The sequence below is a fragment of the Bombina bombina genome, chromosome 6 (genome assembly GCF_027579735.1).
Source record: "Bombina bombina isolate aBomBom1 chromosome 6, aBomBom1.pri, whole genome shotgun sequence".
Classification (NCBI taxonomy): Eukaryota; Metazoa; Chordata; class Amphibia; order Anura; family Bombinatoridae; genus Bombina; species Bombina bombina.
Window position 1 is genome coordinate 78,731,986 of NC_069504.1, and position 22,872 is coordinate 78,754,857.

Below are 22,872 nucleotides of genomic sequence, written 5' to 3' on the forward strand. Positions count from 1 at the left end.
TTAAATAAACTACCTACAATTACCTACAATTAACCTAACACTACACTATCAATAAATTAATTAAACACAATTCCTACAAATAAATACAATTAAATAAACTAGCTAAAGTACAAAAAATAAAAAAGAACTAAGTTACAAAAAATAATAAAATATTTACAAACATAAGAAAAATCTTACAACAATTTTAAACTAATTACACCTACTCTAAGCCCCCTAATAAAATAACAAAGCCCCCCAAAATAAAAAATTCCCTACCCTATTCTAAATTAAAAAAGTTACAAGCTCTTTTACCTTACCAGCCCTGAACAGGGCCCTTTGCGGGGCATGCCCCAAGAATTTCAGCTCTTTTGCCTGTAAAAAAAAACATACAATACCCCCCCCCCCAACATTACAACCCACCACCCACATACCCCTAATCTAACCCAAACCCCCCTTAAATAAACCTAACACTAAGCCCCTGAAGATCTTCCTACCTTGTCTTCACCATCCAGGTATCACCGATCCGTCCTGGCTCCAAGATCTTCATCCAACCCAAGCGGGGGTTGGCGATCCATAATCCGGTCCAGAAGAGGCTCCAAAGTCTTCCTCCTATCCGGCAAGAAGAGGACATCCGGACCGGCAAACATCTTCTCCAAGCGGCATCTTCGATCTTCTTCCATCCGGAGCGAAGCGGCAGGATCCTGAAGACATCCAGCGCGGAACATCCATCCGGACCGACGACTGAACGACGAATGACTGTTCCTTTAAGGGACGTCATCCAAGATGGCGTCCCTCGAATTCTGATTGGCTGATAGGATTCTATCAGCCAATCGGAATTAAGGTAGGAATTTTCTGATTGGCTGATGGAATCAGCCAATCAGAATCTAGTTCAATCCGATTGAACAGCCAATAGAATGCGAGCTCAATCTGATTGGCTGATTGGATCAGCCAATCGGATTGAACTTGGATGGTGAAAACAAGGTAGGAAGATCTTCAGGGGCTTAGTGTTAGGTTTATTTAAGGGGGGTTTGGGTTAGATTAGGGGTATGTGGGTGGTGGGTTGTAATGTTGGGGGGGGGTATTGTATGTTTTTTTTTACAGGCAAAAGAGCTGAAATTCTTGGGGCATGCCCCGCAAAGGGCCCTGTTCAGGGCTGGTAAGGTAAAAGAGCTTGTAACTTTTTTAATTTAGAATAGGGTAGGGAATTTTTTATTTTGGGGGGCTTTGTTATTTTATTAGGGGGCTTAGAGTAGGTGTAATTAGTTTAAAATTGTTGTAAGATTTTTCTTATGTTTGTAAATATTTTATTATTTTTTGTAACTTAGTTCTTTTTTATTTTTTGTACTTTAGCTAGTTTATTTAATTGTATTTATTTGTAGGAATTGTGTTTAATTAATTTATTGATAGTGTAGTGTTAGGTTAATTGTAGGTAATTGTAGGTAGTTTATTTAATTATTTTATTGATAGGGTAGTGTTAGGTTTAATTATAACTTAGGTTAGGATTTATTTTACAGGTAAATTTGTTATTATTTTAACTAGGTAACTATTAAATAGTTCTTAACTATTTAATAGCTATTGTACCTGGTTAAAATAATTACAAAGTTGCCTGTAAAATAAATATTAATCCTAAAATAGCTATAATATAATTATAATTTATATTGTAGCTATATTAGGATTTATTTTACAGGTAAGTATTTAGCTTTAAATAGGAATAAGTTATTTAATAAGAGTTAATTTATTTCGTTAGATAAATATTATATTTAACTTAGGGGGTGTTAGTGTTAGGGTTAGACTTAGCTTTAGGGGTTAATACATTTATTAGAATAGCGGTGAGGTCCGCTCGGCAGATTAGGGGTTAATAATTGAAGGTAGCTGTCGGCGATGTTAGGGAGGGCAGATTAGGGGTTAATACTATTTATGATAGGGTTAGTGATGCGGATTAGGGGTTATTAACTTTATTATAGTAGCGCTCAGGTCCGCTCGGCAGATTAGGGGTTAATAAGTGTAGGCAGGTGTCGGCGACGTTGAGGGGGGCAGATTAGGGGTTAATAAATATAATATAGGGGTCGGCGGTGTTAGGGGTAGCAGATTAGGGGTACATAGGGATAACGTAGGTGGCGGCGCTTTGCGGTCGGAACATTAGGGGTTAATTATTTTAAGTAGCTGGCGGCGACGTTGTGGGGGGCAGGTTAGGGGTTAATAAATGTAATACAGGGGTCGGCGGGGTTAGGGGCAGCAGATTAGGGGTACATAAGTATAACGTAGGTGGCGGTCGGCAGATTAGGGGTTAAAAATTTTAATCGAGTGGCGGCGATGTGGGGGGAGCTCGGTTTAGGGGTACATAGGTAGTTTATGGGTGTTAGTGTACTTTAGGGTACAGTAGTTAAGAGCTTTATGAACCGGCGTTAGCCCAGAAAGCTCTTAACTCCTGCTATTTTCAGGCGGCTGGAATCTTGTCGTTAGAGCTCTAACGCTCACTTCAGAAACGACTCTAAATACCAGCGTTAGAAAGATCCCATTGAAAAGATAGGCTACGCAAATGGCGTAGGGGGATCTGCGGTATGGAAAAGTCGCGGCTGAAAAGTGAGCGTTAGACCCTTTAATCACTGACTCCAAATACCAGCGGGCGGCCAAAACCAGCGTTAGGAGCCTCTAACGCTGGTTTTGACGGCTACCGCCGAACTCCAAATCTAGGCCTTAGGGAGCAAAAAAATACAAACCACAAAATATTTCAAATAAAATTAGCTGCCTGTGCTGTGGTTACATAGTAGACACTAGCCAGTTCTTAGGTCTTCTGACACAACACGGTCATGTTTTCTTGGGCAGTCAGTGTAGCTGTGGTACGATTAACATATGAAGCAGTGTAAGCATAAAGAAACCTGAAAAGGGCTGACTTTACAGCAGTATGATTTGTGTATAAGTGCAGTAAAGGTAGTACAATGCACACACTGCTGCATTTGTTATTCATGCTATGCGTCACACAAGTTAATAAAAAAAGGCACTTTAAAGTTTTTGTACACTACTCACTTAATTGCTCACAACTTTGAGCGTATGTCCCACCGCCACCCCCCCGCTTGACCACCATGCTGTCGGCATTTATCACTGCACAAGCATTTTGTGTAAAATGCTTGTGCAATGCCGCCCCCTGCACATTCGCGGCCAATCGGCCGCTAGCAGGGGTTGTCAATCATCACGATCGTATCTGATCGGCAAGATTGCTCTCCACCAACTCAGAGGTGGCAGACGAGTTCAGAAATAGCGGTCTTACACCTGAAGGCTCGCACGGAAACAGCAGCATACGCTGCTTCTTAAATCGGCCCCCTTAGTGTTTTTTCATTGTCTTTTAACTCTGCATTTATTGAATATGCTATTTTATTGTGGTCCTTTAAATAATAGCAGCTAATTCATGGACAATGGACAGAATGGACAGTGGCTGCCTTATATGTTTGAAAGCACAAAATAGTAATAATAATTTAAGTTCATTACAGCAAGTGCATCACTGTGTAACATGATTTGTTATATGAAATGACAAAAGTTTATATCATTTTTCATATTAACTTTACATTTGTTTAACATTCAAATACTTATTTGAAATCATAAATGAACATTCTCATGGTCATATATTAATTGTGCATGTTTCATATTTTCAAAGTCTGATATGAGTTGTATTTTAAACATTTTTTACTAAGTGATGAAATTCTTTTGCTTATTAAAATCTGAACTAAACATGCACTAAACCTAAATAGTATAAATATATATATATATATATATATATATATATATATATATATATATATTGATGTGTCTAAATTGGGAAAGCCTCAAATTCAAATTCTCTTCTTTAAAAACAAAAAATGAAAACACAGAAAGAAAAAAAAAAGCTACAATGTGCAACTTTTTCCAAATGTTTTCTGGGACAGGGAGGTGAGGGGACTTGTGGGTAGTGCTCCATCTGTTTTTTTGGTCGGATTCATGGGTATCGCATGGTGTGGATGAGGCGTGTTACGCATGGGCAGAGTCTAGAGTGTCCTTGGAGGAGTGTTGGGACAGTTCATAAAAACCATGACATTTTCCCTGACCGGGGTAGTTGTGGGGGGATCTAGGAGCTTTAAACTTCATTTCACATGACTCATGTCATTTGGAATATAGTGATGAGCTTTTCAACTGGAATATTTGTTTGTTTTGTGTGTGGGGGGGGTTTTGTTGTTTTACCCCTTCAGTACAGGGAATTTCAGAGAAAAACTTGCCCAAAGTACCAGAGAATTTTTAGCATTCTTGCCATCACTCCATTTAAACTTAAATAGAGCCTTGTTGTTTTTTTTATTTATCTAGCAGACAACTCAAGGCATTTATCCAGGCCCATTTTAGGACATTTAATGCCACTGTTTTGTTGAAAATGTGATCATTTAAAAAAAAAAATTGTAAACTTTTTAGAACAATTTGGGTTTTTCATTAAAATTACCTACACACAACTTACGCAGTCATTAGACAAAAGGTTGTAAAAGCTTCTATGGGATCCCCTTTGTTTAGAAATAGCAGGCTTTGTCATTGCTTTTTTGTAATTTAAAGGGTTATTGCAGCTTCTAATATACCTGGCAATGAAGGGGTTAATCAGGTAGTTTGTAAGGTTAATTTTAGCTGTAGTGTAGAGATTAGCACCTGGCACCTTCCTACCACCCCCTGATCCCTACTTGATCCCTCTTAAACAGCACTCTTCCCTTTCTCACTTTCCACTGGTCACTACCATCTTAGGTACTGGCAGGCAGTCTGCCGGTATGCAGTTTTATGGCATTTAAAAAAAAAATCACTGTAGGGATCCCTCCTTAACCCTCTTGCCAAACAGCTCTCTAACCCTCCCCGCTCTCACTAGAAGCCACCATCTTAGGTACTGGGAGCTGTCTGCCATTAACCAGTTTATAGTATTTCTCTTACATTTTTTTAATTATTTATTAATAAAAAAAGAATCTGTAGTGCAACAATGCCCCTCCCCCAAGCGATTGTCCCCCTCTCTCATCAAGCATTTTTTCTGTAGCGTAGGGAACCCTCCCCCTCCTCCTGCAATGCACAGCCCTTCCTACTCCCTCCTTCCCTCCCACACAACCCACGGTATCACTGTAAGCCAATACAGGCAGACACACAGAATGTCACTATTTGTATCGGCGATCTGCCTTCATATGGTAAATCGCTATATGAAGGCACATGCCTTTTGCTCCTGGCTGCAGCCTCTGCAGTCAAACTGACAGCAAGGACTGCAACATGAGCCAGACTGTTGGACATAGGTACTAAGTCAACACAGTATGCTGGGCAAAGTATTGTGCAACATAGTACCCACATCTATTTGCTTTAAGCAGTTAATAAAAAGCAAATTTATGTTTACTTGATAAATTGATTTATTCTATGATACGACGAGTCCACGGATTCATCCATTACTTGTGGGATATTATCCTCCTGCTAACAGGAAGTGGCAAAGAGCACCACAGCAGAGCTGTCTATATAGCTCCTCCCTTGACTCCACCCCCCAGTCATTCGACCAAAGGTACAGGAAGAAAAAGGAGAAACTAAAAGGTGCAGAGGTGACTGAAGTTTTTAAACAAAAAAATATAATCTGTCTTAAATTGACAGGGTGGGCCGTGGACTCGTCGTATCATAGAATAAATCAATTTATCAGGTAAGCATAAATTTACTTTTCTTCTAAGATACGACGAGTCCACGGATTCATCCTTTGCTTGTGGGATACAATACCAAAGCTACAGGACACGGATGAACAGGAGGGACAAGACAGATGCCTAAACAGAAGGCACCACTGCTTGAAGAACTTTTCTCCCAAAAATAGCCTTCGAAGAAGCAAAGGTATCAAATTTGTAAAATTTGGAAAAGGTATGAAGTGAAGACCAAGTCGCAGCCTTACAAATCTGTTCAACAGAAGCATCATTTTTAAAAGCCCATGTGGAAGCCACCGCTCTAGTAGAGTGAGCGGTAATTCTTTCAGGAGGCTGCTGTCCAGCAGTCTCGTATGCCGAACGGATGATGCTTTTCAGCCAAAAAGAAAGAGAGGTAGCCGTAGCTTTTTGACCTCTACGTTTTCCAGAATAGACAACAAACAGAGAAGATGTTTGACGGAAATCCTTGGTCGCTTGCAAGTAAAACTACAAAGCACGAACCACGTCCAAGTTGTGCAACAGACGCTCCTTCTAAGAGGAAGGATTAGGACACAGGGAAGGAACAACAATTTCCTGATTAATATTCCTATTAGTAACAACCTTAGGCCTAGATTTAGAGTTGGGCGGTAGCCGTCAAAACCAGCGTTAGAGGCTCCTAACGCTGGTTTTAGGCTACCTCCGGTATTTAGAGTCACTCAAAAAAGGGTCTAACGCTCACTTTTCAGCCGCGACTTTTCCATACCGCAGATCCCCTTACGTAAATTGCGTATCCTATCTTTTCAATGGGATTTTTATAACTCCGGTATTTAGAGTCGTGTCTGAAGTGAGCATTAGAATTCTAACGACAAAACTCCAGCCGCAGTTATTTTACAGGTAAGTATTTAGCTTTAAATAGGAATAATTTATTTAATAAGAGATAATTAATTTCGTTAGATGTAAATTATATTTAACTTAGGGGGGTGTTAGGGTTAGACTTAGCTTTAGGGGTTAATACATTTATTAGAATAGCGGTGAGCTCCAGTCGGCAGATTAGGGGTTAATAATTGAAGTTAGGTTTGGCGATGTTAGGGAGGGCAGATTAGGGGTTAATACTATTTATTATAGGGTTAGTGAGGCGGATTAGGGGTTAATAACTTTATTATAGTAGCGCTCAGGTCCGCTCGGCCGATTAGGGGTTAATAAGTGTAGGCAGGTGGAGGCGACGTTGTGGGGGGCAGATTAGGGGTTAATAAATATAATATAGGGGTCGGCGATGTTAGGGCAGCAGATTAGGGGTACATAGGGATAATGTAAGTAGCGGCGGTTTACGGAGCGGAAGATTAGGGGTTAATAATAATATGCAGGGGTCAGCGATAGCGGGGGCGGCAGATTAGGGGTTAATAAGTGTAAGGTTAGGGGTGTTTAGACTCGGGGTACATGTTAAAGTGTTAGGTGCAGACGTAGGAAGTGTTTCCCCATAGCAAACAATGGGGCTGCGTTAGGAGCTGAACGCGGCTTTTTTGCAGGTGTTAGATTTTTTTTCAGCTCAAACAGCCCCATTGTTTTCTATGGGGGAATCGTGCACGAGCACGTTTTTGAGGCTGGCCGCTTGCGTAAGCAACTCTGGTATCGAGAGTTGAAGCTGCGTTAAATATGCTCTACGCTCCTTTTTTGGAGCCTAACGCAGCCTTTATGTGGACTCTCAATACCAGAGTTATTTTTATGGTGCGGCCAGAAAAAAGCCGGCATTAGCTTTTCGGGTCGTTACCGACAAAACTCTAAATCTAGACGTTAGGAAGGAATCCAGGTTTGGTACGCAAAACCACCTTATCAGAATGGAAAACAAGATAAGGTGAGTCGCATTGCAATGCAGATAGTTCAGAAACTCTTCGAGCCGAAGAGATAGCAACTAAAAACAGAACTTTCCAAGATAGAAGCTTAATATCTATGGAATGCATGGGTTCAAACAGAACCCCTTGAAGAACTTTAAGAACTAAATTCAAACTCCATGGCGGAGCAACAGGTTTAAACACAGGCTTAATTCTAACCAAAGACTGACAAAACGACTGAACGTCTGGAACATCTGCCAGACGCTTGTGCAGTAAAATTGACAAAGCAGATATCTGTCCCTTTAAGGAACTAGCTGATAACCCTTTCTCCAATCCTTCTTGGAGAAAGGACAAAATCCTAGGAATCCTTTGGATTCACACCAATAAAGATATTTACGCCATATCTTATGGTAAATTTTCCTAGTGACAGGCTTTCGAGCCTGAATCAAGGTATCTATGACCGACTCAAGAGAATCCTCGCTTAGATAAAATCAAGCGTTCAATTTCCAGGCAATCAGCCGCAGAGAAACTAGATTTGGATGCTGGAACGGACCTTGAATGAGAAGGTCCTGTCTCAGCAGCAGTGTCCACGGTGGAAGAGATGACATTTCCACCAGGTCTGCATACCAAGTCCTGCGTGGCCACGCAGGTGCTATCAAAATCACCGAAGCCCTCTCCTGTTTGATTCTGGCAATCAGACGAGGAAGGAGAGGAAATGGTGGAAACGCATAAGCCAGGTTGAACGACCAAGGTACTGCTAGAGCATCTATCAGTACTGGTTGGGGATCCCTTGATCTGGACCCGTAACAAAGAAGTTTGGCATTCTGACGAGATGCCATCAGATCCAATTCTGGTGTGCCCCATTGATGAATCAATTGTGCAAACACCTCCGGATGGAGCTCCCACTCCCCCGGATGAAAAGTCTGACGACTTAGAAAATCCGCTTCCCAGTTCTCCACTCCTGGGATATAGATTGCTGATAGATGGCAAGAGTGAGTCTCTGCCCATCGAATTATTTTGGAAACCTCTATCATCACTAGAGAACTCTTTGTTCCCACCTGATGATTGATATATGCTACAGTCGTGATATTGTCCGACTGGAATCTTATGAATCTGGCCGAAGCCAGCTGAGGCCACGCCTGAAGCGCGTTGAATATCGCTCTCAGTTCTAGAATATTTATTGGAAGGAGAGCTTCCTCCTGAGTCCACACACCCTGTGCTTTCAGGGAATTCCAGACTGCACCCCAGCCCAATAGGCTGGCGTCCGTTGTCACTATGACCCATGCTGGCCTGCGGAAACACATTCCCTGGGACAGATGATCCTGTGACAACCACCAAAGAAGAGAGTCTCTGGTCTCTTGATCCAGATTCATCTGAGGAGATAAATCTGCATAATCCCCATTCCACTGTCTGAGCAAGCATAGTTGCAGTGGTCTGAGATGCAAGCGCGCAAACGGAACTATGTCCATTGCCGCTACCATTAGTCCAATTACCTCCATACACTGAGCCACTGACGGCCGCGGAATGGAATGAAGTGCTTGGCAGGTGGTTAAGATCTTTGATTTTCTGACCTCCGTCAGAAAAATTTTCATGTCTACCGAATGGAACTCTTGTTAGAGGAATAAATGAACTCTTTATTTATGTTCACCTTCCACCCGTGAGATCTTAGAAAAGCCAACAAGATGTCTGTGTGAGATTTGGCTAGTTGGTAAGTTAACGCCTGAATTAAGATATCGTCCAGATAAGGCGCCACTGCTATGCCCCGCTGCCTTAGAACCGCCAAAAGGGACCCTAGCACCTTTGTGAAAATTCTGGGAGCTGTGGCCAACCCAAAGGGAAGAGCCACAATCTGGTAATGCTTGTCCAGGAAGGCGAACCTGAGGAACTGGTAATGATCTTTGTGGATAGGAATGTGAAGATACGCATCCTTCAAATCCACGGTGGTCATATATTGACCCTCCTGGATCATTGGTAAAATAGTCTGAATGGTCTCCATCTTGAAGGATGGGACTCTGAGAAATTTGTTTAGGATCTTGAGATCTAAAATCGGTCTGAAGGTTCCCTCTTTTCTGGGAACCACGAACAGATTGGAGTAAAATCCCTGCCCCTGTTCTGCTTTTGGAACTGGGGAGATTATCCCCATAGTATATAGGTATTCTACACAGCGTAAGAACGTCTCTCTTTTTGTCTGGTTTACAGACAACTGTGAAAGATGAAATCTCCCCCTTGGAGGAGAATCTTTGAAGTCTAGAAGATACCCCTGGGTCACGATTTCTAAAGCCCAGGAGTCCTGAACGTCTCTTACGCAAGCCTGAGCAAAGAGAGAAAGTCTGCCCCCTACAAGATCCGGTTATAAAAACGTTATCAGCACTCCCAGTAATGTAAACGTTTGCCCACAAACATTCAAAACACAGTGTCAACCATTTTTCCTTAGCCTATATATGCAAGCTCAGTAATACCCCTCTATATATTTTAGGATTACTGCTTACCCTTTCCTTCATGAGGATACTGTCAGCCAGTTCTGAAATACCACAGTCTCTCCAGAAAAAAATGACTGAACATACCTCACTGCTTATAGCATGAAAAACGTTCCTCACACTGAAGTTTCTGAAGTACTCCTCAGCCATTCTGTGGGAACTGCTCTGGATCTTAGTGACAACTGCTAAGATCATCAGCCTCCAGGCAGAAGTCTTCATACATCTGCTGCCTGAGGGAAAATAGTACACACCGGTACCATTTAAAATAAAAAACTCTTGCTTGAAGAAAATAAAAACTAACATTTTATCACCTCTTTCACTTTACCCTTCCTAGTACTTAGAGTAGGCAAAGAGACTGACTGGGGGTGGCGTCAAGGGAGGAGCTATATAGACAGCTCTGCTGTGGTGCTCTTTGCCACTTTCTGTTAGCAGGAGGATAATATCCCACAAGTAAAGGATGAATCCGTGGACTTGTCGTATCTTATAGAAGAAAGTGTATTTTGTACATAAATCACTTGGTAAGGTTTTCTAAAGTATTAGCGCTGCAGAATCTGTTGGAGCTCTACAAATAACCGATAATAATAATAATAGTATATACTCACTTTTATTTTATTGAGAACACCAGTGGTTATGTTGATAGCTAAACTTAAAGGGACAGTCAACACCAGAATTTTTGTTGTTTTAAAAGATAGATAATCCCTTAATTACCCATTCCCCAGTTTTGCATAACCAACACAGTTATATTAATATACTTTTTACCTCTGTGATTATCTTGTATCTAAGCATCTTATGGCAGCCCCCTGATCACATGATATTTTATGTATTATCTATTCACTTTCATTTTAACCAATTAGTGCAGTGTCTGCCACAATCCACGGGCATGCTCACAATGTTATTTATAGGGTTTACCTGAATTAGCTCTCCCCTGCTGTGAAAAGCAAATACAAAGCATGTGATTAGAGGCGGCCTTCAAGGGCTTAGAAATTATCATATGAGCCTTCCTAGGTCTAGCTTTCAACTAAGAATACCAAAAGAACAAAGCAAAATTGGTGATAAAAGTAAATGGGAAAGTTTTTTAAAATTGCATGCCCTATTTGAAACATGAAAGTTTTTTTTGGACTTGACTGTCCCTTTAAGCTTCATTATTATTATTATTTATCTGTATATAAAAATTTGTAGTGCTGACAAAACCAGATTTCAGATTATTACAAGGAAATCTTACAGTACATACAAATCCACATTAAAGCGATGACATAAAATGTGCTTTGGCTTTCCAGGGAGTTCTCTATGAGAAAATGGTTTAAATGCAAAACATTATTTGAATGATCTTACCTGACAACTGCTCCAAATCTTTAGACTCCCCGTTGACATCACTGCTGTACCCTGAGGCTTTAAAAATTTCATGATATTCTGTAAAACAATGACACATTTATCAGCCTGATAACATCACATTTTTATTCATTCTACAGAGATTTGTGTTTATTATGCATCAGTAGCAAGTGGATCACTAACATTTTTTGTTTAACATCAGTGTCCCTTTAATGAGCTAGATGGTAAAAGAAGATTAAAGCACTTTGGTGCCCTTGGTTTGACATTTAAAATAAATCTGATTTTGCATTTTAACAGAATAGACATCTTGGCATTAAAGGGACACGGTAGTTCTCTTGGTATCCCTTGTTGAAAAAGAATATGCTCATTTCCTACACTAGTGGGCGCTACCTGCTGATTGGTGCCTGCACACAACTGTCTATTGTGATTGGCTAACTAGATGTGTTCATCTAGCTGCCATTAGTGCAATGATGTTCCTTCAGCAAAGGATAACAAGAGAATGAAGCAAATTTGAAAATAAAAGTAAATTGGAAAGTTGTTTGAAATTGTATGTTTTATCCAAATCATAAAATTCATTTTTGGGATTTCCTGTTTCATGCTTTCATTTATTAGAACATGTAATTTTTGCAGTGCTCTCTATGGAACTCTGTTTGTAACCCAGGAAAATGTGTTAAACACATAGATAAAACCACACCGGGAAGCTGAAAGCATTGCAGCTTTTGAGCTGAACATAGCCAGCTCATATCCGCTGCTGATTCGCTTAAAGAATGTTTCCTGCTCAGGACTAAAAGTTTATTTGTGTCTTGCAAGTAGGATTTTATCTATGTGTTTACTGCTTTACAAGATATTTGTTCATTCGCATAATCTGATTGTCTGTTGGCCCAGAAATAAATTTATAAGTAAAGCATATTCAATTTAAACTCAGTGAGGCGCTTGTAAAAATTTCTTTGGCAGATTTGTAAACACCATTAGTGCTGGGAATGCTAAAAATCTGAGGTAACTGGTTGAGTAGTTTGGGGAGTTGTTTAGTCTTTGAAACGTACTTTACAATCTCTTAACACTGAAAACAATAAGCCAAACAGACAAGGGAAACAGCAATAATCTAAAAGAAATGTTCTAAGAATATAGATTTTTGTCTACTAGGTTAAAAAAGTATGCAGTTTTTGATAAGATATAAGTCAAGGCATTCCCAGTAGCATGTTTGCAACAAAAGTTTATGGGAGGGCAGTGGGTACCTTCAGCCTTGTTCCGTACCAGGAACAAATATCACACAAAGTGTGTCTTGATTTTTTTCCAGCTGTTCATTTCTATTAAACAGACTTTAAATACACCAGAGTAAGCCAGCTTTACCCGTTACATTCCTGCTCCTAGGCCTATCTAGGTATGCTCTTCATAAAGGTTCCCGAGGGATAATGCAAACCTGATAAAAGAAGTCAATTGGATGTTTGAAACATAAACTTTTAATTTTGACATTGCTGTCCCTTTAATACCTAAATTATTCTACATATACCAACGCAGTGTCCTCCATAACAAATGTTGCCAGCCAGGTAGCATTATGAAGTAGAAGTCTAATACTTAACAATATTATAAATTCACCATAAATTGATTTAATGATAATTTGTGCAACAACATTGGAACAAAAAATATTAGCTTAATATTGACTTAAATTTTAGCTGGGTGGTGTCCCAGTTAAAGGGATAGGAAAGTCAAAATTAAACTTGCATGATTCAGATAGATCATGTTATTTTAAGACACTTTTAAATTTACTTCTATTTTCAAATGTGCTTTGTTCTCTTGGTATCCCTTGTTGAAAAAGAATATGCTCATTTCCTACACTAGTGGGCACTACCTGCTGATTGGTGCCTGCACACAATTGTCTATTGTGATTGGCTAACTAGATGTGTTCATCTAGCTGCCATTAGTGCAATGATGTTCCTTCAGCAAAGGATAACAAGAGAATGAAGCAAATTTGAAAATAAAAGTAAATTGGAAAGTTGTTTGAAATTGTATGTTTTATCCAAATCATAAAATTAATTTTTGGGATTTCCTGTCCCTTTAAATGGGACCTGAGGAGAACACTGCAATGTATTTCAAGCAAAGATTAGACTGAGCATAATATGCAGATGTATTTTTAATTATATTAGTTGTTTGAATATTTTAGAAAACAAAATGTTTGCTTACCTGATAAATTTCTTTCTTTCCGGATATGGAGAGTCCACAACATCATTCCAATTACTAGTGGGAATATTACTCCTGGCCAGCAGAAGGAGGCAAAGAGCGCCACAGCAAAACTGTTAAGTGTCTCTTCCCTACCCATATTTCCCAGTCATTCGACCGAAGGAAAATGGAAAAAGGAATAAAACAAAGGTGTAGAGGTGCCTGAGATTTAGTCAAACATAACTGTCTTAATTAAGGGTGGGGTCATGGACTCTCCATATCCGGAAAGAAAGAAATTTATCAGGCAAGCATAAATTTTGTTTTCTTTCCTAAGATTTGGAAAGTCCACAACGTCATTCCAATTACTAGTGGGAACCAATACCCAAGCTAGAGGACACAAAATGAGAACAAGAAAGGCAGACCTAAACAGAAGGCACCACCTCTCCCAAAAGAGGCCTCAGCCGAGGCAAAAGTATCAAAATAAATTATACTTCTCAACCAAAGGGAAAGAGAAGTAGCGATAGCCTTCTGACCCTTGCGCTTTCCTGGGAAACAAACAAACAGGGCAGAAGACTGATGAAAATCCTTAGTCTCCTGTAGGTAGAATTTCAGAGCATGCACAACATCCAAGTTGTGCAACAGATGTTCCTTATGAGAAGAAGGATTGGGACAGAGAGAAGGAACAACAATTTCCTGATTAATATTTCGATCCAAAACCACTTTCGGAAGAAAACCCAATTTAGTACTAAGAACCGCCTTATCTGCATGAAAGATAAGGTAAGGCGAATCACACTGCAAGGCTGAGAGTTCCGAAACTCTCCGAGCAGAAGAGATAGCAATATGAAACAAAACCTTCCAAGATAAAAACTTAATATCTATAGAATGCATTGGCTCAAACAGAGCCTGCTGCAAAACTTTAAGAACAAGGTTAAGGCTCCAAGGAGGAGCAACAGATTTAAACACAGGCCTGACTCTGACCAGGGCCTGACAAAAGGATTGAACATCTGGCACATTTGCCAGACGCTTATGTAAAAGAATAGATAAAGCAGAAATCTGACCTTTCAGAGAACTGACTGACAACCCTTTCTCCAGACCTTCCTGGAGAAAAGACAAAATCCTAGGAATCCTGACCCTACTCCAAGAGTAGTCTCTGGATTCACACCAATAAAGGTATTTACGCTTGCAAGCCTGTAGCATGGTCTCAATGACCGACTCAGAAAACCCACGCTTAGCCAGAACTAAGCGATCAATCTCCAAGCAGTCAACTTCAAAGAAACGAGATTTGGATGGAGGAATGGATCCTGAGTTAGAAGGTCCTTCCTCATAGGCAACCCCCAAGGTGGCAGAGATGAAATCTTTACTAGGTCTGCATATCAGATCCTGCAAGGCCATGCAGGAGCTATTAGAATTACTGACGCTCTCTCCTGTTTGATACGAGCAATGACTCATGGAAGAAGCGCAAACGGAGGAAACAGGTATGCTAGACCGAAAACCCAAGGAACCGCCAGAGCATCTATCAGAGCGGCCTGAGGATTTCTTTACCTTGAACCGTACCTTGGAAGCTTGGCGTTCTGCCGAGACGCCATCACATCCAACTCCGGCACCCCCCACTTGAGGGTTAACCTGGAGAACACCTTCGGGTGGAGAACCCACTCCCCGGGATGAAATGTCTGTCTGCTCAGGAAATCCGCTTCCCAGTTGTCCACTCCTGGAATGTGGATGGCAGATAGACAACAATTGTGAGCTTTCGCCCACTGAATAAACTGAGACACCTCCTTCATGGCTAAGGAACTCCAAGTTCCTCCCTGGTGGTTGATGTAAGCCACTGAGGTGATGTTGTCCGACTGGAACCTGATAAACCGGGCTAAGAACAATTGAGGCCAAGCCATCAGAGCATTGTAAAATCGCTCTCAACTCCAAGATGTTTATTGGAAGAACAGACTCCTCCTGAGTCCATAGTCCCTGAGCCTTTAACGAGTCCCAGACTGCTCCCCAGCCTAGTCAGGAAGGTCTCCAGAAGCATGTGCCCTGAGACAAAAGCTCTTGAACAAGCCACCACGGGAGAGAGTCTCTTGTCGACTGGTCTAGATCTATCCTCTGAGACAGATCCAAATGGTCCCCGTTCCATTGTCTGAGCATGCATAACTGCAGAGCTCTCAAATGGAATCGAGCAAAGGGAATGATGTCCATGGAAGCGACCATCAGACCAATTACCTCCATACGTTGAGCTACTGACGGCCGAACAATAGACTGAAGAGAGAGGTAAGAGGAAAGAATCTTGGATTTTCTGAATTCTGTCAGAAAGATTTTCAGAGATAGGGAATCTATTATGGTTCCTAAGAAAACCACCTTTGTAGCTGGAACAAGGGAACTCTTCTCCAGATTCACTTTCCATCCGTGGGAACGTAGAAAAGACAAGATCTCTGTATGACAGTTTGCTTGTTGAAAAGATGGCGCCTGAACCAATATGTCGTCCAAATAGGGCGCCACTGCAATTCCCTGAGACCTGATCACTGCCAAGAGAGCCCCCAGAATCTTTGAGAAAATTCTGGGAGCTGTGGCAAGGCCAAACGGAAAAGCCACAAACTGAAAGTGTTTGTCTAGAAAGGCGAATCTCAGGAACTTGTGATGATCCCTATGGATGGGAACATGAGGATACACATCCTTCAGGTCTATGGTTGTCATGAACTGACCCTCTTGGACCAAAGAAAGAATCGCGCTAATGGTTTCCATTTTGGAGGACGGTACCCTGAGAAACTTGTTGAGAAACTCCAGATCTAAAATGGGTCGAAAAGTTCCCTCTTTTTTGGGAACCCCAAATAGATTTGAGTAAAAACCTAGACCCTGTTCCCTTAGTGGAACTGGAACAATCACTCCCATGGAGAAAAGGTTCTGAACGCAGTTCAAAAATGCCTCTCTTTTTACCTGGTCTGTAGATAATCTTGAGAGGTGGAATCTGCCCCTGGGAGGGCAAGATTTGAATTTTCTTTTGTAACCGTGAGATACTATATCCACAGCCCAAGGATCTGGGACATCTTGTATCCACGCTTGACAAAACAGGGAAAGTCTGCCCCGCAATTGATTCGATCCCGGACCGGGACAAACCCTTCATGCTAGCTTAGACTCAGCTGAGGATTTCTTAAATTGCTTCCCCTTGTTCCAAGACTGATTGGGTTTCCAAGAAGACTTGGACTGCTCCTGCTTGGAAGAGGGAAAGGAGACTTTTGACCTTTGAAGTTACGAAAGGAACGAAAATTACTTTGACGTCCTTTAGGTCTGTTCTTCTTGTCTTGTGGTAGAAAAGACCCTTTTCCACCCATAATATCAGAAATGATTTCTGCCAAACCAGGTCCAAACAAGGTTTTACCCTTGTAAGGTAGTGCCAGAAGCTTAAACTTGAAGGTAACATCAGCTGACCACGATTTTAGCCACAAAGCCCTGCGGGCTAGGGCGGTGAAGCCAGACATCTTAGCTCCCAGTCTAATAACTTGCATGTTAGCATCAGAAATAAAGGAATTGGCTAGTTTGACAGCCTTAATCCTATCTTGGATCTCCTCCAACGGAGTGTCAACTAAAATTGATTCAGACAATAAGATGCCACACTTGCTACTGTGGCAATACAAACTGCAGATTGCCATTGAAGACCTTGATGAACATATATCTTCTTCAAATAAGCCTCCAGAATGTTGTCCATTGGATCCTTAAAGGACCAGCTATCGTCTATAGGAATCGTAGTTCTCTTAGCCAGAGTAGAAATTGCCCCTTCTACCTAAGGCACCGTGCGCCATGAATCAATAATGGAGTCAGCAACAGGAAACATCTTTTTAAAGACAGGAGACGGGGAGAAAGGTATCCCTTGCTTCCCCCATTCCTGTGAAATAATCTCCGTCACATGGTCTGGAACAGGAAACACCTCTACAGAGGAAGGAATATCATAGTATTTATTAAGTTTACTAGACTTCTTAGGGTTGACAACGACAGATGTATTGGAGTCATCCAAAGTAGCCAAAACCTCCTTTAACAGTAAACAAAGGTGTTTAAGCTTAAATCTGAAGTTTACTTCTTCAGTATCAGATGAAGGAATTATACTGTCTCAATCTAAGATTTCACCTTCAGAGGCTACCGAAGTATTTTCCTCATCAGACTTATGAGGAAGGGCAACCTGCGTAGCAGTAGGATCAACAGTAACCTTACTATCTGAATGTCTAATTTTTCTCTTGCTTTGTTCTAGCATAGGAAAAGCAGATAATGCTGCAGATACCGCAGAAGATACATTTGAAGCAAAATCTGCAGGCAAATAAACTCCTCCAGGAAACTGAGAGGAACTGCAGGGCACTGTATGTGACACCATTGAGGCTTGGGACGTTTGAGGAGAAAGCTGTGGCATTGCCTGAACAGCATCATTCTGAAAGACACTGGGCTCAGTGGGCAACAATTTATCTTTATTTTGAAGAGTTCTAGATAAGCATTCAGCACAGAATTGCATAAGCAAAACAATGTGCGTCTCAAGGCATAATAAACATTTATCAAAAGACACAGTCTTGATCCATGTCCATAATATCAAAATTATTTTAGGCAAAAAAATAAACATTTAAATTTATCTTGTAACTGTCACTTTAAGAAACAAAAACGTACTTAAAATGTGTATTTATTTTTTTTAAACTTTGCTAACTGAGGTCTCTTACCTAACCACCGTAAACAACAATCACTCTCAAAGTCCCTTTACATTGATGATAATGATAACAAGTCAGAGGACCCTTCAGCCAATCCGAGCTTTCCCCGGAATGGAATGAGCAGAGGAGATGTCGGGCAGCTTAGACTGAATGCGGAAGAGTGGAAGTGATATGACTTTTCCAACTTTTTTCGAGAAATTGCGCAGCTGAATTAAAAGACTTACAGTTTATCCTCTAACGGAGTCTCATGAAAACCTCCCACACAATATTCAATACTTCTTTAGGGTTGACTGTTTCTCCCATTCCTCCTGAGAGACATTGCCATGACGAATAAAATGTACATTAGACACAATAATAAAGGATATGCTTTATTTCCAAATAAAAAGCATTAACCCCTTAGTCTCCCTTTGTTATCACATAAAAAGTGCCTACACCCTGCCTGAAAGTATTCTTACAAAGGATATTTACATGTCCCACATTAAAAATGCAGCTCAAACTTCTTAAGTGCAAGTCTCCATACCTAGAAGACAACAAGGCACTTACCTGCAATCTAGCTGTCAGGCAGGACGAAGGCTTACAAGTTGTGAGAGGACACATACTCCTCACAGAGACCTGAAGAAAAAGAAAGAACAGAGTAACCAATTCAGACTTTCTATAACTAGGGCAGCAATACGTTAGGAAACAAAGTAAGATCCCCCAACTTCCTAACTGCTTAAAAGCCACCACTACTCTACTGAAGAGATTGATTCAGCTGTACCCAAATCCTTGCTTGCAGGGAAAAGTACCCAAAAAAGGAATTCATTTCTTTAGACACCAGACTTCCCCTCCTCCATTGACAGAGGCAAAGAGAATGACTGGGGATTATGGGTAGGGGAGTGACACTTAACAGCTTTGCTGTGTTGCTCTTTGCCTCCTCCTGCTGGCTAGGAGTGTTATTCCCACTAGTAATTGGAATGACGTCGTGGACTCTCCATATCTTAGGAAAGAAATATGTGTAAAGTTTTAAGTTCCATAAAGTAATGGACACCCTGTTGTAACCTAGGTTTCCCTTTTTTTAATATCTTATCTATTACGGTTTAGATAGAGATATAAAAGATTTACCAGAAGATACCAGAAGGTAAATTACAGGAAAAAGGAGCATGTCTAATTACATATTCTCTGGATTTAAGAAAAATCAAGGAGATTGCACTCAATAGATCTTTATAACTCACTTTTATAAAGTGATGTATAAAATAAAAAAAACAATGTGGTTCCTTGTTTTTTTGTGTGTTTTTTTTTGTGTGTGTAACTCAGTAACTTAAAGAGACATTTTAGATTAAAAATACAAAGCATTGTGCCTTGAACAATACTCATTCTTTTACTAGGGTTAAATATGTAAAAGCTGCATTCAAGGAACAATTCTTTCCTGCTGCAGATGAGAATAAAGTCAATGATTGTAGTATACGCTTAACAAGTGCTCACCAGTTATATCCTCAGCTGGAGCGGCCCAGAAGCACAACTTTGACTACATATTTAAAGAGATGTGGTTACATATCCTGTAGTATGCATTTAGCAACGTAACTAAGCATAAAGCAGTTTGTGGCAGAACTTACGCAACATTTGCAATGCAGTACACAATGCATTTAATGTGTGATAACAAAAGGAAGTACATTACAGAACACCCAAGAAAATAATTATAAAATAGAAGTATAATACTACAAAAATGACCCAATAATAAGCAATTGTATAGCAAAAACATGACATCCAACATTTTTATAAATACAGGATAGGATTAAACCAACTGTGTGCAATAACTAATGACGCGTATAGAATAAAAGATATATTGATTTTACATTAGGATCATAGTATGTATCAAGTTAAGTTGATGTTACTTTTAAAATATATGTCTGCTGAATATTTAAGTCATGATCTATCCAGAACATGAAACACAAAATTAAACGTTCATGAAACAAATAGAACAATCAAAAGTCCTGTTTGCTGCTATAATCAAATGTATTATTTATTCTGTTTGATATCCTCTGTTGAAGAGAATATCTGCACTGTGAATGAACCTGGTGCACTATATGGTAGTAGTGTTGGCCATATTTACATAATTCTTCCAGTTTACTGCCTTGTCAGTTTATGCTGATCAGATTTTCTTGCTTTGAGCTTCCGAAAGACCACGATTTCAAAACCTCACTCTCACTGTACATGTCTCAATTTTAAAACCCCAGTCTCACTGGATAGACCGCGATGTCACTTTCACTATATAGACTGCAATTTCAAAACCTCACTTTCATTACACACACTGTGATTTCAAAACCTCACTCTCACTGTACAGACTGCAATTTCAAAACCTCACTCTCACTGTACAGACTGTGATTTCAAAACCTCACTCTCACTGTACAGACTGCAATTTCAAAACCTCACTCTCACTGTACAGACTGCGATTTCAAAACCTCACTCTCACTGTACAGACTGCGATTTCAAAACCTCACTCTCACTGTACAGACTGTGATTTCAAAACCTCACTCTCACTGTACAGACTGTGATTTCAAAACCTCACTCTCACTGTACAGACTGTGATTTCAAAACCTCACTCTCACTGTACAGACTGTGATTTCAAAACCTCACTCTCACTGTACAGACTGTGATTTCAAAACCTCACTCTCACTGTACAGACTGTGATTTCAAAACCTCACTCTCACTGTACAGACTGTGATTTCAAAACCTCACTCTCACTGTACAGACTGTGATTTCAAAACCTCACTCTCACTGTACAGACTGTGATTTCAAAACCTCACTCTCACTGTACAGACTGTGATTTCAAAACCTCACTCTCACGGTACAGACTGTGATTTCAAAACCTCACTCTCTGTGCTCCTTATTTTATGTGATTGTTTTATATAATACTACCTTTAGTTAATCCTGTTATTCCTGTTGTATGTACTATTGATATGTATGTACATGCTTTTGATGCTCTTATGTTCATTTATCTTTTAAAACAATAAAAACTATTTAAAAAAAAAAAAAAAAAAAACTCACTCTCACTGTACAGACTGTGATTTCAAAACCTCACTCTCACTGTACAGACTGTGATTTCAAAACCTCACTCTCACTGTACAGACTGTGATTTCAAAACCTCACTCTCACTGTACAGACTGTGATTTCAAAACCTCACTCTCACTGTACAGACTGTGATTTCAAAACCTCACTCTCATTGTACAGACTGCAATTTCAAAACCTCACTCTAACTGTACAGACTCTGATTTCAAAACCTCACTCTCCTTGTACAGACTGTGATTTCAAAACTTCACTCTCATTGTACAGACTGCAATTTCAAAACCTCACTCTAACTGTATAGACTGTGATTTCAAAACCTCACTCTCATTGTACAGACTGCGATTTCAAAACCTCACTCTCATTGTACAGACTGCGATTTCAAAACCTCACTCTCATTGTACAGACTGCGATTTCAAAACCTCACTCTTACTGTACAGACTGTGATTTCAAACCCTCACTCTTACTGTACAGACTGCAATTTCAAAACCTCACTCTCACTATACAGACTACAATTTCAAAACCTCACTCTCACTGTACAGACTGCGATTTCAAAACCTCACTCTTACTGTACAGACTGCAATTTCAAAACCTCGCTCTCACATTACAGGCCACGATTTCAAAACATCACTGTCAATATACATATAGCAAATTCAAAACCTTGCTCTAACTTTACAAACTGAGATTTCAAAAACCTTACTTTCACTGTATAGACCGCAATTTCAAATTCTCACTCTCACTGTACAGACGGCAATTCCAAAACTTCACTCTCACTGTACAGACGGCAATTCCAAAACCTTGCTTTAACTGTGCAGACCGCAATTTCAAAACCTCACTATATGGCAGGTATATGGCAAAACCTGCCATATAGTGCTCCAGAAATGGGTCAGCTCCTAAGCATACATTCCTTCTTTTCAACAAAAGATACCAAGAGAATGAAGAAAAATTGATAATAGAATTAAATTAGAAAGTTGCTTAAAATAAACTAAACAAAAGTAATTACAAGTTAGTTGTATGCTATGTGCTGTATTTTACATTAAATGTTCATTGTTAATGCACTTTTACAGTTTCCTGAGACTGACTATTTTTGGAATGTTTCCTTTTGGAAACCTAAATGTAAAGGTGAAACAAAAGAAAGCTGGAACCAAACAACAAAAACAGAATTTATGCTTACCTGATAAATTTCTTTCTCTTGTGATGTATCGAGTCCACGGATTCATCCATACTATATATACTATATATATACTATATATATTCTCCTTCCCTACAGGAAGTGGCAGAGAGAGCACCCACAGCAGAGCTATCCATATAGCTCCTCCCTTAGCTCCACCCCCCAGTAATTCGACCGAAGGCTAGGAAGAAAAAGGAGAAACTATTGGGTGCAGTGGTGACTGAAGTTTTTTAAATAAAAATATACTACCTGTCTTAAATAGACAGGGCGGGACGTGGACTCGATACATCACAAGAGAAAGAAATTTATCAGGTAAGCATAAATTCTGTTTACTCTTGTAAGATGTATCAAGTCCACGGCTTCATCCATACTTATGGGATACCAATACCAAAGCTTTAGGACACGGATGAAGGGAGGGACAAGACAGGTACCTTAAATGGAAGGCACCACTGCTTGTAGAACCTTTCTCCAAAAAATATCCTCCAAAGAAGCAAAAGTATCAAATTTGGAAAATTTGGAAAAAGCATGAAGCGAAGACCAAGTCGCCGCCTTACAAATCTGTTCAACAGAAGCCTCATT

At 40.1% G+C, this 22,872-nt stretch overlaps 1 protein-coding gene across 1 annotated transcript in view; it reads right to left on the reverse strand.

Annotated features, from left to right (window-relative positions):
* Positions 1 to 22,872, reverse strand: part of BEND7 (BEN domain containing 7) — a 441,939-nt gene that overhangs the window by 382,925 nt on the left and 36,142 nt on the right. The window contains exon 2 of the mRNA XM_053716488.1: positions 11,257 to 11,334. Within this exon, the coding sequence (XP_053572463.1) occupies positions 11,257 to 11,334 (78 nt within the window). The remainder of the gene's footprint in view (positions 1 to 11,256; positions 11,335 to 22,872) is intronic.